The following is a 13482-nucleotide window of genomic DNA, read 5'->3' on the forward strand; positions in this document are numbered from 1 at the left end:
TTTTAATATCATGGATTTAGCTGTTCAAGACATAAAAATTCATTGAAAATCAATATACTTGTTCATCTCAAGATCTTAAACTCTGTGTATCAATCTGAAGTCAATCGAATGATAACTTTAGCCTTTAGAGCGTCACAAAGTGATCAAGGGCCATAACTTTGGCAGTAATTATAGGAAATCACTGAAAATCAATAGGATTCTTTGTCTCATGACCTTAAACTTTGTCTTGGCCAATCAAATATATTTAAAGTCAATCGGATCTTAACTTTGGCTTCTAGAGCGTCCACAAGATTTTTTGAAGTGATCAAGGGTCATAACTCTGGCAGTAATTATCGGAAATCGCTGAAAATCAATAGGCTTTTATGTCTTATGACCTTAAACACTGTGTATAAATTTAAAGTCAATCGGATATTAACTTTAGTCTCTAGAGAGTCCACAACTCTGGCAATAATTATCGTACAGGCAATAATTATCTGACAGACAGACAGACAGGGGCAATGATGACATAATATGTCCACATGAAAATGTAAGCGTTTAAAAACAGTAAATCTTTTCCCCAGGATACAGGAAATAACTATATAAAAAATTTTTATAGATGTTATTGACAATCACAGATCATTCTGGATAATATTACAATCAACAATGTGATCAGATACATGTAGTGCCCTAAAACATGATGCTTATGAGAAGTCATTTAGTCCACTAATTATCCTTTCACAAAATAAACACATAAAAACAAAAATTTCCCTCCTACATCAGAATTTTAGAAAGGATTGTCTAAGATTAAGAACCAGAATATCTTTTTTGTGTTAATTTCTGCATAGTGATTTTGCAAAGGCAATAACTCTAGCAGTAATTATTGGAAATTGTTGAAATTCAAAGAAGCTTTGGTTTTAAAATATATATATATGGATAGGCCTACCAAATGGAAAAAAAAAACAAGCTAGCAGAGAGGCTGATGTCCTCCAGCTCAATCCCAAAATGCATAGATACATGTAGCACACTCATGCTCGTACTCCAACGGACCTGTATTTCTTTATATTTTAGATTTACTTAAAAGAAAACAAGTGTTGCAATACAAGATACGCCCACATTTTGGAAAAGATAGACAGAGGAACAAGCTAAAAACATGATTTTTCGCACAGTCAGGAGCCATAATCCAGGAAGTGACCGTCTGATATGAGCGAATATATTTCAAGTTTCATCAAAATCGGAAAAAAATTGTGACCTCTAGAGGTTCAAGAACCTTGGTATTACATACTTTTGCACTATTTGTGTACAAGGAGCGGTCAACTTATCAGGAGGTACCAAACTGATTTTCACACAATTAGAACTCGACCGTCATTAGGGTGTCCACAAACTTAAAACATGATTTTTCGTACAATCAGGGGCCATAATCCATGAAGTTACGTCCGATACATGCCAATATTGAAAGGATCCAAGATCTTTGGGATATAAACCTATGTTTCAAGTTTCATCAAAATTGGATAAAAATTGGGACCTGTAGGGTGTCTACAAACAGGCAGACATGGGCGACGACAATATTTGTCCACATGAAAATGTTGGCGTATAAAAACTCCCTCCCTAACTGAAAATTTAAAACAAGAGCGCTATCTCAACTAACTGTTTCCAAATTTATTCAATTTACCAAATGTGATTTCAGTGCCCAACTCTGTATGTTTTTTATTTAATCGTTTTTGGAACAAATTACTTTTTCTATGAATAAATGATTTTAAAAAGCATTCATTGCTAATAAATAAATAATATCAGATTTATATTTAACGAACATATGTCAAAGTTATTCCTAAATGACAATGCTTCTCACAAGAAACTGCTTAATAAATTCAGCGTCTTATTCTGTTTAAGCCGCTTTACAATATATCATCAAGTGACAAAGCTTTTCATAAGAAACTCTTAATATCAACTAACACCATTTCCTTTTTTTAACCTATTTCTTTACAATGTGGCAATAGTGGCATCTAATATCTAAAAACTCATATTATCTAGTCTTTGAATGATAATAGTTTCTTGTTTCCAATGTCCTTTTAGAGTCTACTGTATATATGTGCCTTGACAAAGCTTTTCATAAGAAACTCTTAATATCAACTAACACCATTTCCTTTTTTTAACCTGTTTCTTTACAATGTGGCAATAGTGGCATCTAATATCTAAAAACTCATATTATCTAGTCTTTGAATGATAATAGTTTCTTGTTTCCAATGTCCTTTTAGAGTCTACTGTATATATGTGCCTTGACAAAATTGTCTTAAAGTCCTGATGCACCATTTTAAGCAATAGGAAATAGGGATCACTTGCAAAATAAAATATTGTGAAAGATGAATATCATTTCAATAATGGCCCAATTCCATTCAGTATTTACAAAGATATATGAATTTGAAAATTCATTGATCTTTGCTGTTTGCTATGTAATAAGCATGCCACCATTTTGTTGTCGACAAAAATTTAATGATAGGCCTGTTTTATATACGATTTAATCCAAGCTGGGACATTATCTAGCGTTGGTTTTTGATTTTGTTTTCTTAATAAAATGTTAAATAGTCAATGTAAGTACATATTAGTGTGGATTAAGCCAAGACAAATATGATATTGTAGGGAAAAATGTCAACGGTACATTGCTACTTTAATCAGAATCCAAACTTAATAATTTGCATGCAAAATACATGATCATAAACCCTCTTAAATAATGATTAACATTAACTTATTATTAATGATTTAAGTTATTACGTTTTATGCATTATCAATCTACTTTTTAAAATATATATGATAACTGATAACTGATAATGGCACAATGTATATTGTACGGTTACCACTGCAGAATCGTTTCCCTTCCAAATCTAAATAATACTGAGGTATTAAATATACACAAATATACATGTATCGTATTTGTAAAGGTCAATTCCAACAAGCCAACAGTGAGGCTGATGTCCCTCGCCGAAATCCTAAAATAACTAGATGACACATATTAATTAATCCCACATTTATTTTTTTCAAAAGTATTGAGCAATCACACTATACACTAAGTTTCATAACTCTATCAGATAGAATCAAGATTATCTTGTTCCAAAGCAATGACCAATGAAATTGATTAGCTCTACTTAGCTTTAGCTCCAAATGTTAATCATTGAACTCAGTCAAGACATTCACCAAATGAACATCTACATCAAGTTTAAACATTCTACCTCAATTAAAAGCAGAGTTGTTATGTTCCAAAGTCTTGACCAATCAAATGGCTTATCGCTCCTTAGTCTAACCAGAAAATTTGCACCTTCGAACTTTGTCAAGGTAATGATATAATGAATCTATATTCAGAGTTCCATCGCTCTCACTTCATTATAACCAAAGTTATCATGCCTCAAAGCATCAACCAATCAGATTGCTTATTTCTGCTTACTGTAAGCAGACAATGTTCATCATCGAACTCCATCAAGGCATTCACATAATGAACGCCTACACCAAGTTTGAACATTCTAGCTCAATTAGAAGGAGAGTTATTGTGTTACAAAGTCTCGGCCAATCAAATTGCTTATCGCTCTGGTTACCCTGAGCAGAAAATGCTCATTATCGAACTTAGTCAAGGTATTTATGTAATGAAACTATACACCAAGTTTCATCAGTCTCACTTAATTAGAACTAAAGTTATCGTGTCCCAAAGCATCAACCAATCAAATTACTTATCTCTGCTTACCCTAAGCAGAAAATGCTCATCTTCAACTCCATCAAGGTATTGACCTAATATACAACTACACCAAGTTTGAACATTCTAGCTCAATTAGAAAGAGAGTTATAGTGTCCCAAAAAGTGTGACGGACAGACAGACGGACAAACCCATTTTAATAGCCCCCTGTTTTCTTCGAAAGACGGGGAACAAAAAAATGAAAATTAACAGAAACTGAGATAAAGATAAGACAGATTTCTTTTGGTGTGCACAACAGCATAGAATCATTGAGTAAACATAGTATCATATTTCTTTAAGAGTGGAAATAATTTTCAGCATCACTAGCTATTTGCCATGTATCCAAAAGATAGTCACGCAAAGCATGTAAATATGCCTACACAGCGGCTAGGCCCCAACAGCATCATATCCGAAAAGAAAAATTGGATGTTGACCAAATTTGATAAGGATCTTATCCTCTCATGACCTACACTTAAATATAGGTGTATAAAAATTATCTATTTATTTTAGTTCAATTTCATATTCCAGGATTAAATTTCAATGTAAATGTATTTACTGTACATTGATCAGACAATAATCAAACAACTGTTTGGATTAGGTGCACTGACGAATTTCTTAGTAAGAATATGATTACCTTCCAACTTAAAAACATTTTGTATGATTGTAGTTTTCCAAAATAGATATATAATTAAGCTTATTAAATTCTAAAGAAGGCATTTGTTGAGAATTAACAATTTCTAATTAACTGTACTGCAGGAGTCGAAGGGACATACTGCACTTACTAATAGGATTTTCAAATTAAGGTTTGTTCCAGATCTTCGTAGGATCAGGAACTTCAAAAAAGCCACCATGAAAATAAGCAAAGTATATACAAAAATGGAATGTTCTTTACAACGTTGACAGCTGAAATAATATATAAGACTTTTTATACACTTTCAGACTTCATCTATAAATACTTACCTTACATGATTTGTGTTTAAAGGTTCATTGTCTTTCTGCCATACATAAAGTGTTTCAGGTACTGCTTCAATCTCACATGCTAGATACACGACACCCCCAACACCTACAGCCTGAGAGACAGGACTTTCTGTAAATTCTTTGGCAATTCCTGAAATCAGAATGAAAGTTAGATATAATTAAGAAGGACATAAAGTATTCCAAATCAAAACAAAAACACAAATGCCACTCAAGGATTAGATTCCAAATCAATAAACACACCAAAGAAAAAGTTAATTACCGGTACTATATAAGCTTCATAAGGGGCACTGATAACCTCTTGATCAGTTTTTAGTTCTTTCTAAATGCCATAATTATCTACAAAAAAACTAAATGTGCGACTACTTTTGTGGGCTGCTCGGAAGAAATAGCTGCTATGAGAGCATTTTTTCGCTGCCTATAGCTATCTATCGGTTTCAATCTTAGCCCCCTAACTTTTGAAACTGTGTTTATGGACCTGAACCAAATTACGAGCCAGTACTTTGCTGTTGCCGTTATATTTTTGAAACAACATGAAAATTACTTTTTTGCACCATGTTGACTAACATTTAATTCAAGCTTACTTCAGTTGCTTGACCCATAACGTAGGCCTACTGTTGTAAATAAACCAAACAGAAAATTACTAAACTAAAGGAACTTCCTGTGTTGAAACACGTTTTCATTTTAAAATCAATTACAACATTTTACTTCCTTGGGATCCATTGTTAACAATCAGGCTACTGGATTTCTATCTGATTAAATTCATGATAAACAGTCTTTCTTTATTCATAGATTCGGGCATACTACAAATTATAAACAATCTATTGTCTGAGCCATGTTAAAAAAAAAAGAAAGAAAGTATTTTCATCATGTATGAACAAACTACTTAAGTATGATTATCAAAAGCTTACACTTGTGTCTGATATTACCTCCAGTTACACAAAATCCATTGTATAATTTAATATTCCAATACATGGGTAAGCTTTTAAAAAGCCATAATTAAGTAGTTTATTGGTACAAGACAAAAACAATTTATTTTTTTAGCTCGGCTAAGACAACAGAGCCATTTAAAGATGCCTTCCAGCATACAAACTGTGTGATTAGACAATATATTTGGACTAAAAACATATTCAAATTAATTTTCTATCAAAAGTTTGCTTCAAATTCCTCTCAAAACAGTTTAATTACAAGAAAACTACCCTACGCCTACGTCTCACAAATCTATTTTAAGAGGCCTTGTTTGTCACATGATTTGATAGAGGGCGAATCTAGCATTTGTCATTGGTCACTGTTCATTTACCATAAATATCGAAGCACAAGTAAATTCTTGGATTATTCTGTGAACATCTTTTGCCCTCCGTTAAATTGCATCACAGAGTCTAATGGACGTTAAGTCTCTCAATGTTCGCATACCAATTAGGTATTAGATCAACAAGCACCCCTCATGTCACTTGTAGAGACAGACTGCCAGTTAGAGACACCACACCCTTACATTTTTGTCCTGTGGGGCACCCCAGGGGTGTTTTTCACAGAATCTAGGATTTTACTAGTATGTATGTATACCAAATGTGCCATACTTTTCATGGAAATAACTACCCTATACATACTTTTTTGGCAATGTATCTTTAATATTGCATAATTATGACTAAAACTGTGTTTAAAAATTGTTGGATAGTGAGTCTGGCTTTTCTATACATTTTTAAAGTGTGTATAGTATTTGAACAAATTACACAAGTGTGAATTAGGTGGTAGGCTTACAATCAATATCAACAAATCAAGTTCAACCAATAGTTGTTTGAGGGTGAAAAATTCCATATCTATCTACTTAAAGAGAAGATATTGATTTTGTTTAGTCTAGTGTCTCAAAACTCCATCTCTCTTCCTTTAAATATACATGTAACAAGAAATGTATGTTGATTTTATGTACCAAGTTGGTGCTTCTATATAAAATTAGAGAAATATTTAATTGAAGATTTATGTTTTAGAAACCTACAATACACAAAAAATATACTGACAAATGAAATGAAATGAAATGGGGTTTAACGTCCTACTGTTCTGCTCCTAACCTGGGCTAATGAAGACGGGCATACGCCATACAGTGTGCTATGAGGGAAATTTTGCCCGGGCAGCGGCGCTACAGCCTACTCTTATATCGAATTCCAACTGCCAAGGGATCTTTTATGTGCACGCCAATGTGTACACGGGACCTCGGTTTTTCGTCCCATCCGAATGACTAGACAGCTGTCCTTGTCAGGCCCTCCGTCCTGCATTACTGACAAGGGGAAACCACGCCGGAAAATCCGGATGAACTTTCTCGGCCAATGCAGGGATCGAACATCCGACCTCCAGGCTAGCGAGCCAGCGTCTTGCCCACTTAGCCACGTGATCCCCAAATATACTGACAGTAAACTTCATTTATTTAACCCATGTGTTAACTGCAAGAAATTAGTAAAACTAATATGAATTCCATGCAAATCTAAAGTGACCATAGTAGAGTAGAAGTTAAATATAAAATGATGTTTTAGGCAACTATTGCACTCTTTTCCATATTTTGGGGATAGGTGTTACCAAGTCTGTAAATTGGACCATAACATCTCCTGTAAAACACTGTCTTATTCATGGATGTAAAAACAAAGAACTTCTGCTTCATGAAATAAAGATTATTATGTTAAAAACCTTGCAAACACTTTTTTTTGTCACTGTTTGGGATCTAGAAAATGACACAAATGGGTCGCAACGCATATAATAATGTAATATGAAAGTATATATACTGATTTATATTCAATCGTTTCCGTTTTACCCTAATTTCAAATCAGTTATGTTTGGCAAAATACGCGAGAAGTCTCAATAAAATGGTAATCTCTAGCGTCTGGTTATTTCAGTCTACACCGATAGTATTTATTGCCCATGCTCTCCAGATAAGAATATGGCGTCACCGTTTGACATGACTTGTGGAAAATGTCTAGCCTGGGTTTTCGAGTCCCATGTTACAAATCGAGCTGAAATGCATTATGGTACACGATTCGTGTACCAATGGTAAAATGTTTATTTTGTCTTAAATATTGGATATCATAAGTCCATCTTTTCCAGGTAAGACCACAACACCAATGTTGATTTAAATTGACAAATAATTTGTGTTTTCAATATCGAAGACTTTGGATGATATTGAGTTAGAGACTTAGCTACTTTAAAGGAGCTAAATCGCTAACATTTGGGGCCTAGAAATTGACAAAAGTGGGTCGCAACGCATATAATACTGTAATATGAATGTATATAAACTGATTTACATTCAATGGTTTCCCTTTTGTACTCCAATTTCAAATCAGTTATGTTCGGCAAAATTTCTAGCGTCTGGTTATTCCAGTCTATATACGCCGTTTGATTTGGTGCAATGTGTCTAGCCTCGTCCCTCGAGTCTCTTGATACAACTGGGGCTGAAGCACATTATGGTACACGATTCGTGTACCAATGGTAAAATGTTTATTTTGTCTTAAATATTGGATATCAAAAGCCCATCTGAATCACTGTCGTCATTCAAAAAGGATGGTAATCCGGCGTTACGAGAATGTCTTCCTGTAGGCACATCACTTTTTTATTATAGTTTTTCAAAAAGAAATAGTAAGACGTTTCTATGTCAAAATGTCAAATAGGAAGTAAACAAACAGGAAGTAAACAAACGAGAAAAGGTCGTCTGTTCATAAGGGAAGTAACTCTCATTACGCTAGAAACTTGCATAACGGTAACGTTATAGGCATCGACAAAAGTCGCAGTGGGTCAGTTAAGAGTTAAACATTATTTTTTGTAGCTGGGTTGCAATACGAAAACGGAAATTTATATTGTGATTCTTACCTCACCTACATGTTGGCATGTGAGATGTATGTTAGTAAATGTTACTGTCAATGTTTGAAAATCTGTAAGGCTTTTGACCAATCAATTTCCAGGGTTATGGTTAGAAACAGAATTATCAATCTCTGTAATGGGCAGGATTGGAGAGATTTTTTTATGCCAACCATATTTAAATTTTCAAAGTGGCATCGAAATCCAAAAGTTTGATACAGGTTGTCAATACATGCAATTCATGGATATTTCAATATGTGTTAATCTACGCACTTTGGTATACACCCCAAAAAATTTAAATAAGGTACTTGAATTTTAGGAGACCAATTTTATCACCATAAAAGGAAATTATTTATTGCAGACTTGAGTTTATCTTTTAAATTACAGAAATTTTTACAATGCCTTTTTAAATAACACGCCATAAATTTATTTTAACTATAGGCATAAGTATATGAGACTTTTTGTCCCCAACCTCTCGAAGAGAGAAAGAGAAATGGGGGTTAACGCCCACTCGACACAAACTAGGCCTTTTTTCAGACCAACATATGGTTCAATTTTATTTCAATAATTCGCTGGTGCGTAGGGTTTTTAGCAGTGGGAGGAAACGGGACGACCTAGAGAAACCTACAAGGCTGGACAGGTGACCCTACTTCTTGTCACGTACCTTTCGAAGAAATCAGGGGACTATCAACATGGGTCTGTCTGTCCGTCCGTCCGTCCATCCCTCCGTCACACATACTTTTTGGGAGACAATAACTCTGCTTCTAATATGGCTAGAATTTTCAATGGAAAATCATCAATGCTTTATAAAGACATAAATATGCAATTAAAAATTGTATGTCGTCTAATTACTTTTTCAATTTGGCAGGGGACATCAGCCTTGTACCTCATTCAATCTGTCATTACAAACACATACTATATACATGTGTAGGTGGAAAAAAAAATATCACAATACATTTTTAAATAACACACCATAATTTATTTTAACTGTACGCATAAAAAGCTTATCTCTAAGTATATGAGACTTTATCTAATTATAACTCATTTAACTTGTCAGAAATCATACTTTTTCCATTACAAACACATACGATATAGGCAGAAAATGAATATTAAGACTTGGTAAATTCAACCAGACAACACTTTGTCTAAAATCTGAATGTTTTCTTAAAGTTAAAGGAACAATTCTCCTTGTCTTATTAAAAGATTGAGTTTCAGCCATTACAGATCATAACTCTAAATTTCACGAGAATTAATCCAGTTTTAAGGAAGTTTCAAATAAATAAATCTTCAATTCACACTATGATAACAGGATTACAACTTTTGGAGGAAAACTGGAATTTTCTTACAGCTATGTACTCATTTTAAGTGGATATAAATATGAAGAATATGGGGAGTCTCATATGAGTGGATACAAATATGAAGAATGTGCCGGTCAATCCGCGACCCATTTTGTTCTCCGGTTCCCGACGACTATATAAAGGGAACATCCGCACAATCTCACATAAGCCTGTTGAGTTCGACCTGAACGAAACTAGTCGCTTCATGAGAGAAATCTGGGACGACTCCTCACCATTCAAAAGTCAAATACATTTTACTTGATAATTCATTTTCAAGCGGTCGGATGATCTAGAAAGTCGCCTAATTAAATTGACCAAAAAAAACCAAAACAATACCCGTTCATGTATGGCTTTAATAGTCTTAATAAACAATTGGATTTGCTATTTGAAATGATATTTGATAGACACTTGCGGCTGTAAAGTTATAGGGATTTGGATACATGTCACTGGATCAAATAAGACTTCTTGGCACTTATTCCCTACAATAATAGATTAACACATGGAATTAGTGTGCATTCTAACTCCATGAATAAACAATGCCAACCATAATTAACACAAGGCTGATCATAATTAACACAAAGCTAACTTCAATCATTGCGCTTATTCGCTAAAAATCTGTCAATATGTGCTTGACAGACTAAAAGATAGGTTGTCAGGCACTAAAACATACGCCCACAGCAGCTAAATCGCCCGAGCGGTCGATAAGGGTTGTCATATATTTATTCTTTTGTAGGTAATTGGGGGCATTTAAAAGACAATTTCATACAGATCAGATTATAATTTTTATTGTTTGAGGGTTCACAAGGTTCTACAAACTGAGAAAAGAGCCTTAACTCTGGAAGTAATTATAGATATTTTTCGTTTTACTAATTTAAATAATGCATATAAATTTCATACAGATCAGATAACTTTTGTCACTTGAACGCTCACAAGGTTCACAAAGTAAAACAAGGGCCATAACTCTAGAAGTAATTGACGCAAATTGCTGAAATTCAATAGACCTCTGTTTCACAATTTTAAATGATGCATATAAATTTCATATCTATCGGATGATAGCTTTCATCAATCAAGCATTAAGAAGATTGAACAAAATGAAACAAGGACCATAACTCCAGATGTAGTTAACACAAATTGCTGAAAGTCAATAGGATTCTTCTTTTTACTAATTTAAATGACACGTTGGCAGATATATTTTGATGTTTGAGCGTTCACAAGGTGCAACAAAGTGAAACAAGGGCCATAAGTCTAGAAGTAAATAGGCTTCTTCATCTCACTAATGTTAATAACATATATTAAGTTTAAAAGAATCGGATGATAACTTTTGGTATTACCATTATTTTCTTAAAGTGTTCTAATTCATACTTTTTACAAAAAAAAATGTAATGTTAAACTCAGAGTCCTCATGTGAAATTGTATTACAATGTGTTGTTCCCTAATATAAGGGTCTGTACTAGGTCACTTGCTGTTTACCATCTTCTTAAATTCCTATCCATTAAACATCACTTCTACACGATCTGTGCAAAAAGTGCTATTTTCACTTCAAAATTATTGGCTCCACTCGTTATATCATCACTAACTGTTGTTATTCCAAAGTATCAAATAGGATGACCTTAGAGAATCCAAAACACAGCTGCTCAAAGGTCAAAGGTCTCATATCACTCCAGTACTGAAAAGATTACATTGGCTGCTAGATAGATTTCAAAATATTATCTCTTGCCTATCAGTGGTGGAGGTAAATGCTCCAAAGTCCATGTGCGATTTCTTGAAATTTTACATCCCATCTACGATCAATTAATTGGAAAAAACATTGTGTTCCTCAGTTGAAGTGCAAGTCTATAGGTGGTAGCGCTTCCAAGTTGCTGCATTTACAAAGTGGAATATACCACCTTTAAACCTCCATTAAAGTACAAAACTCAATCAATCAAATCGGGACTTGAAAACTTATTTGTTTTTATTATATTATTAGACAGGAGCACGTTTGGTGAATTTAGCACTTTATTATTACTATGTTTTTGGGTAGCAATATAGCTATTTGGTTTTCAAAGTAATTAAATTTGAAGAAAATGGAATACATATTCTCCTTTCTTTTAATTTCTCAAAATTCAACTATTATGATAATCAATATTCTTTCATAACACCTAATATTAAAGGACAATATTAAATTGAAAACAGACATTAAATTTCACAAAAAAACATCAACTAAAAATGGTGGATAACATTCTAGTTACAGGTCTTTTGTAATATTAATTCAAAATTCTCCTTTTGAAACTTCAGAGAAAAGTAATATATGTTCATCTAAACCTTCCATAAAGGCAATCACAATGTGAATCTTTATAGAATAAGAAGAATAAGCCAACACTGAGGCTGATGTCCCGAAAAATAAATAGATGACACATATCAATTAATTGCATGTTTATCTTTTTCAAAAGTATTGAGCCATCAAACTTATTATCAACTATACACTAAGTTTCATCCCTCTCTATGAGATAGAATCAAAGTAAAAGAAATTGCTTAGCTTTGCTTAGCTTTATAGGGAAATGTTAATCATTTAACTCAGTCAAGGCATTCACCAATCTGATTAAAACACAGTTCTTGGCGTGTCATGCACGGAACTGTGGGTAAACCACTAGAAACATCAACGCTGCTTAATTAATCAATGTCTGACGTCATAGGGTCAAAAACCGCTTGTACGACCCCTAACACAACCTTCCATACAACTTGTCTGATCTTCATGTAGTGTACGCCATCAAAAGTATAAAAAAACCGAAACGAAATATACGGTCATCAAATTTCTCACGAAAGAAGGGGTGATTGTGACCGAAATACATAAACGTATAACCAATGTGTATGGGAAGGAAGCCCCTCAATATTCTACTGTTGCAAAATGGTCAGCTGAGTTTAAGAAGGGTCGCCGCTCTCTGGACGATGACCCACGTTCAGGAAGGCCTGTTGAAGCCATTACAGATGATATGGTTGCACGGGTCACGAGGGTTTAATCATGTCCGATTGTAGAATAAAGGTGGATGAGATATTTTCAGAATGTGGCATTTCTCATGCAGCATTGTGTGTGAGCCCTTTAAAAGCATTTTTCCAACTTAATGTGCATTACATGAACTGTGAAATGTCAATCTGTCGTAATTTGTTGTTGGACGTGTGAAGGAATCGAGCTAGAGATGCCGAGACTTACTGAAAATCAACGGAATGAAGCCATGGGAATGTCCAGGGCTGGCATGTCAACACGTGTTATTGCCAGACACTTCAATTGTCATCAGTCCACTATTGTAAGGTTGGTGGAACGTGTTCGAGTTACTGGATCAACACGTGACTGTCAACGTCCTGGTCCACAACGCGCTACAACCCAGGCTCAAGACCGCTACATCTGGGTCACTCATCTGTGTGACAGATTCCGCCCAGCGACTCGAACAGGTGCAGAAGTCGTCGGAAGACAAGGACCAGTAATTGCCAACACTGTAAGACGTCGTCTAAGAGAAGTAGGACTCTGTGCACAACGACCTTATGTTGGAGCTATCCTCAGGGATCATCACCGTCAGCGGCGTTTGGTATGGGCTCAAGGGCACCAGACATGGAGAAGAGTAAACTGGCAAAGTGTGCTCTTCAGTGATGAGAGTCGCTTTCATC

The 13482-nt window shown here is 34.5% G+C and overlaps 1 protein-coding gene across 1 annotated transcript in view; it reads right to left on the reverse strand.

Moving 5' to 3' along the window:
* Window positions 1-13482, reverse strand: part of LOC126816020 (neogenin) — a 76008-nt gene that overhangs the window by 35046 nt on the left and 27480 nt on the right. The window contains exon 3 of the mRNA XM_056099279.1: window positions 4655-4802. Coding sequence (XP_055955254.1) covers window positions 4655-4802 — 148 coding nt within the window. The remainder of the gene's footprint in view (window positions 1-4654; window positions 4803-13482) is intronic.

Source organism: Patella vulgata, chromosome 3, assembly GCF_932274485.2.
Source record: "Patella vulgata chromosome 3, xgPatVulg1.2, whole genome shotgun sequence".
In the NCBI taxonomy this organism is placed as follows: domain Eukaryota; kingdom Metazoa; phylum Mollusca; class Gastropoda; family Patellidae; genus Patella; species Patella vulgata.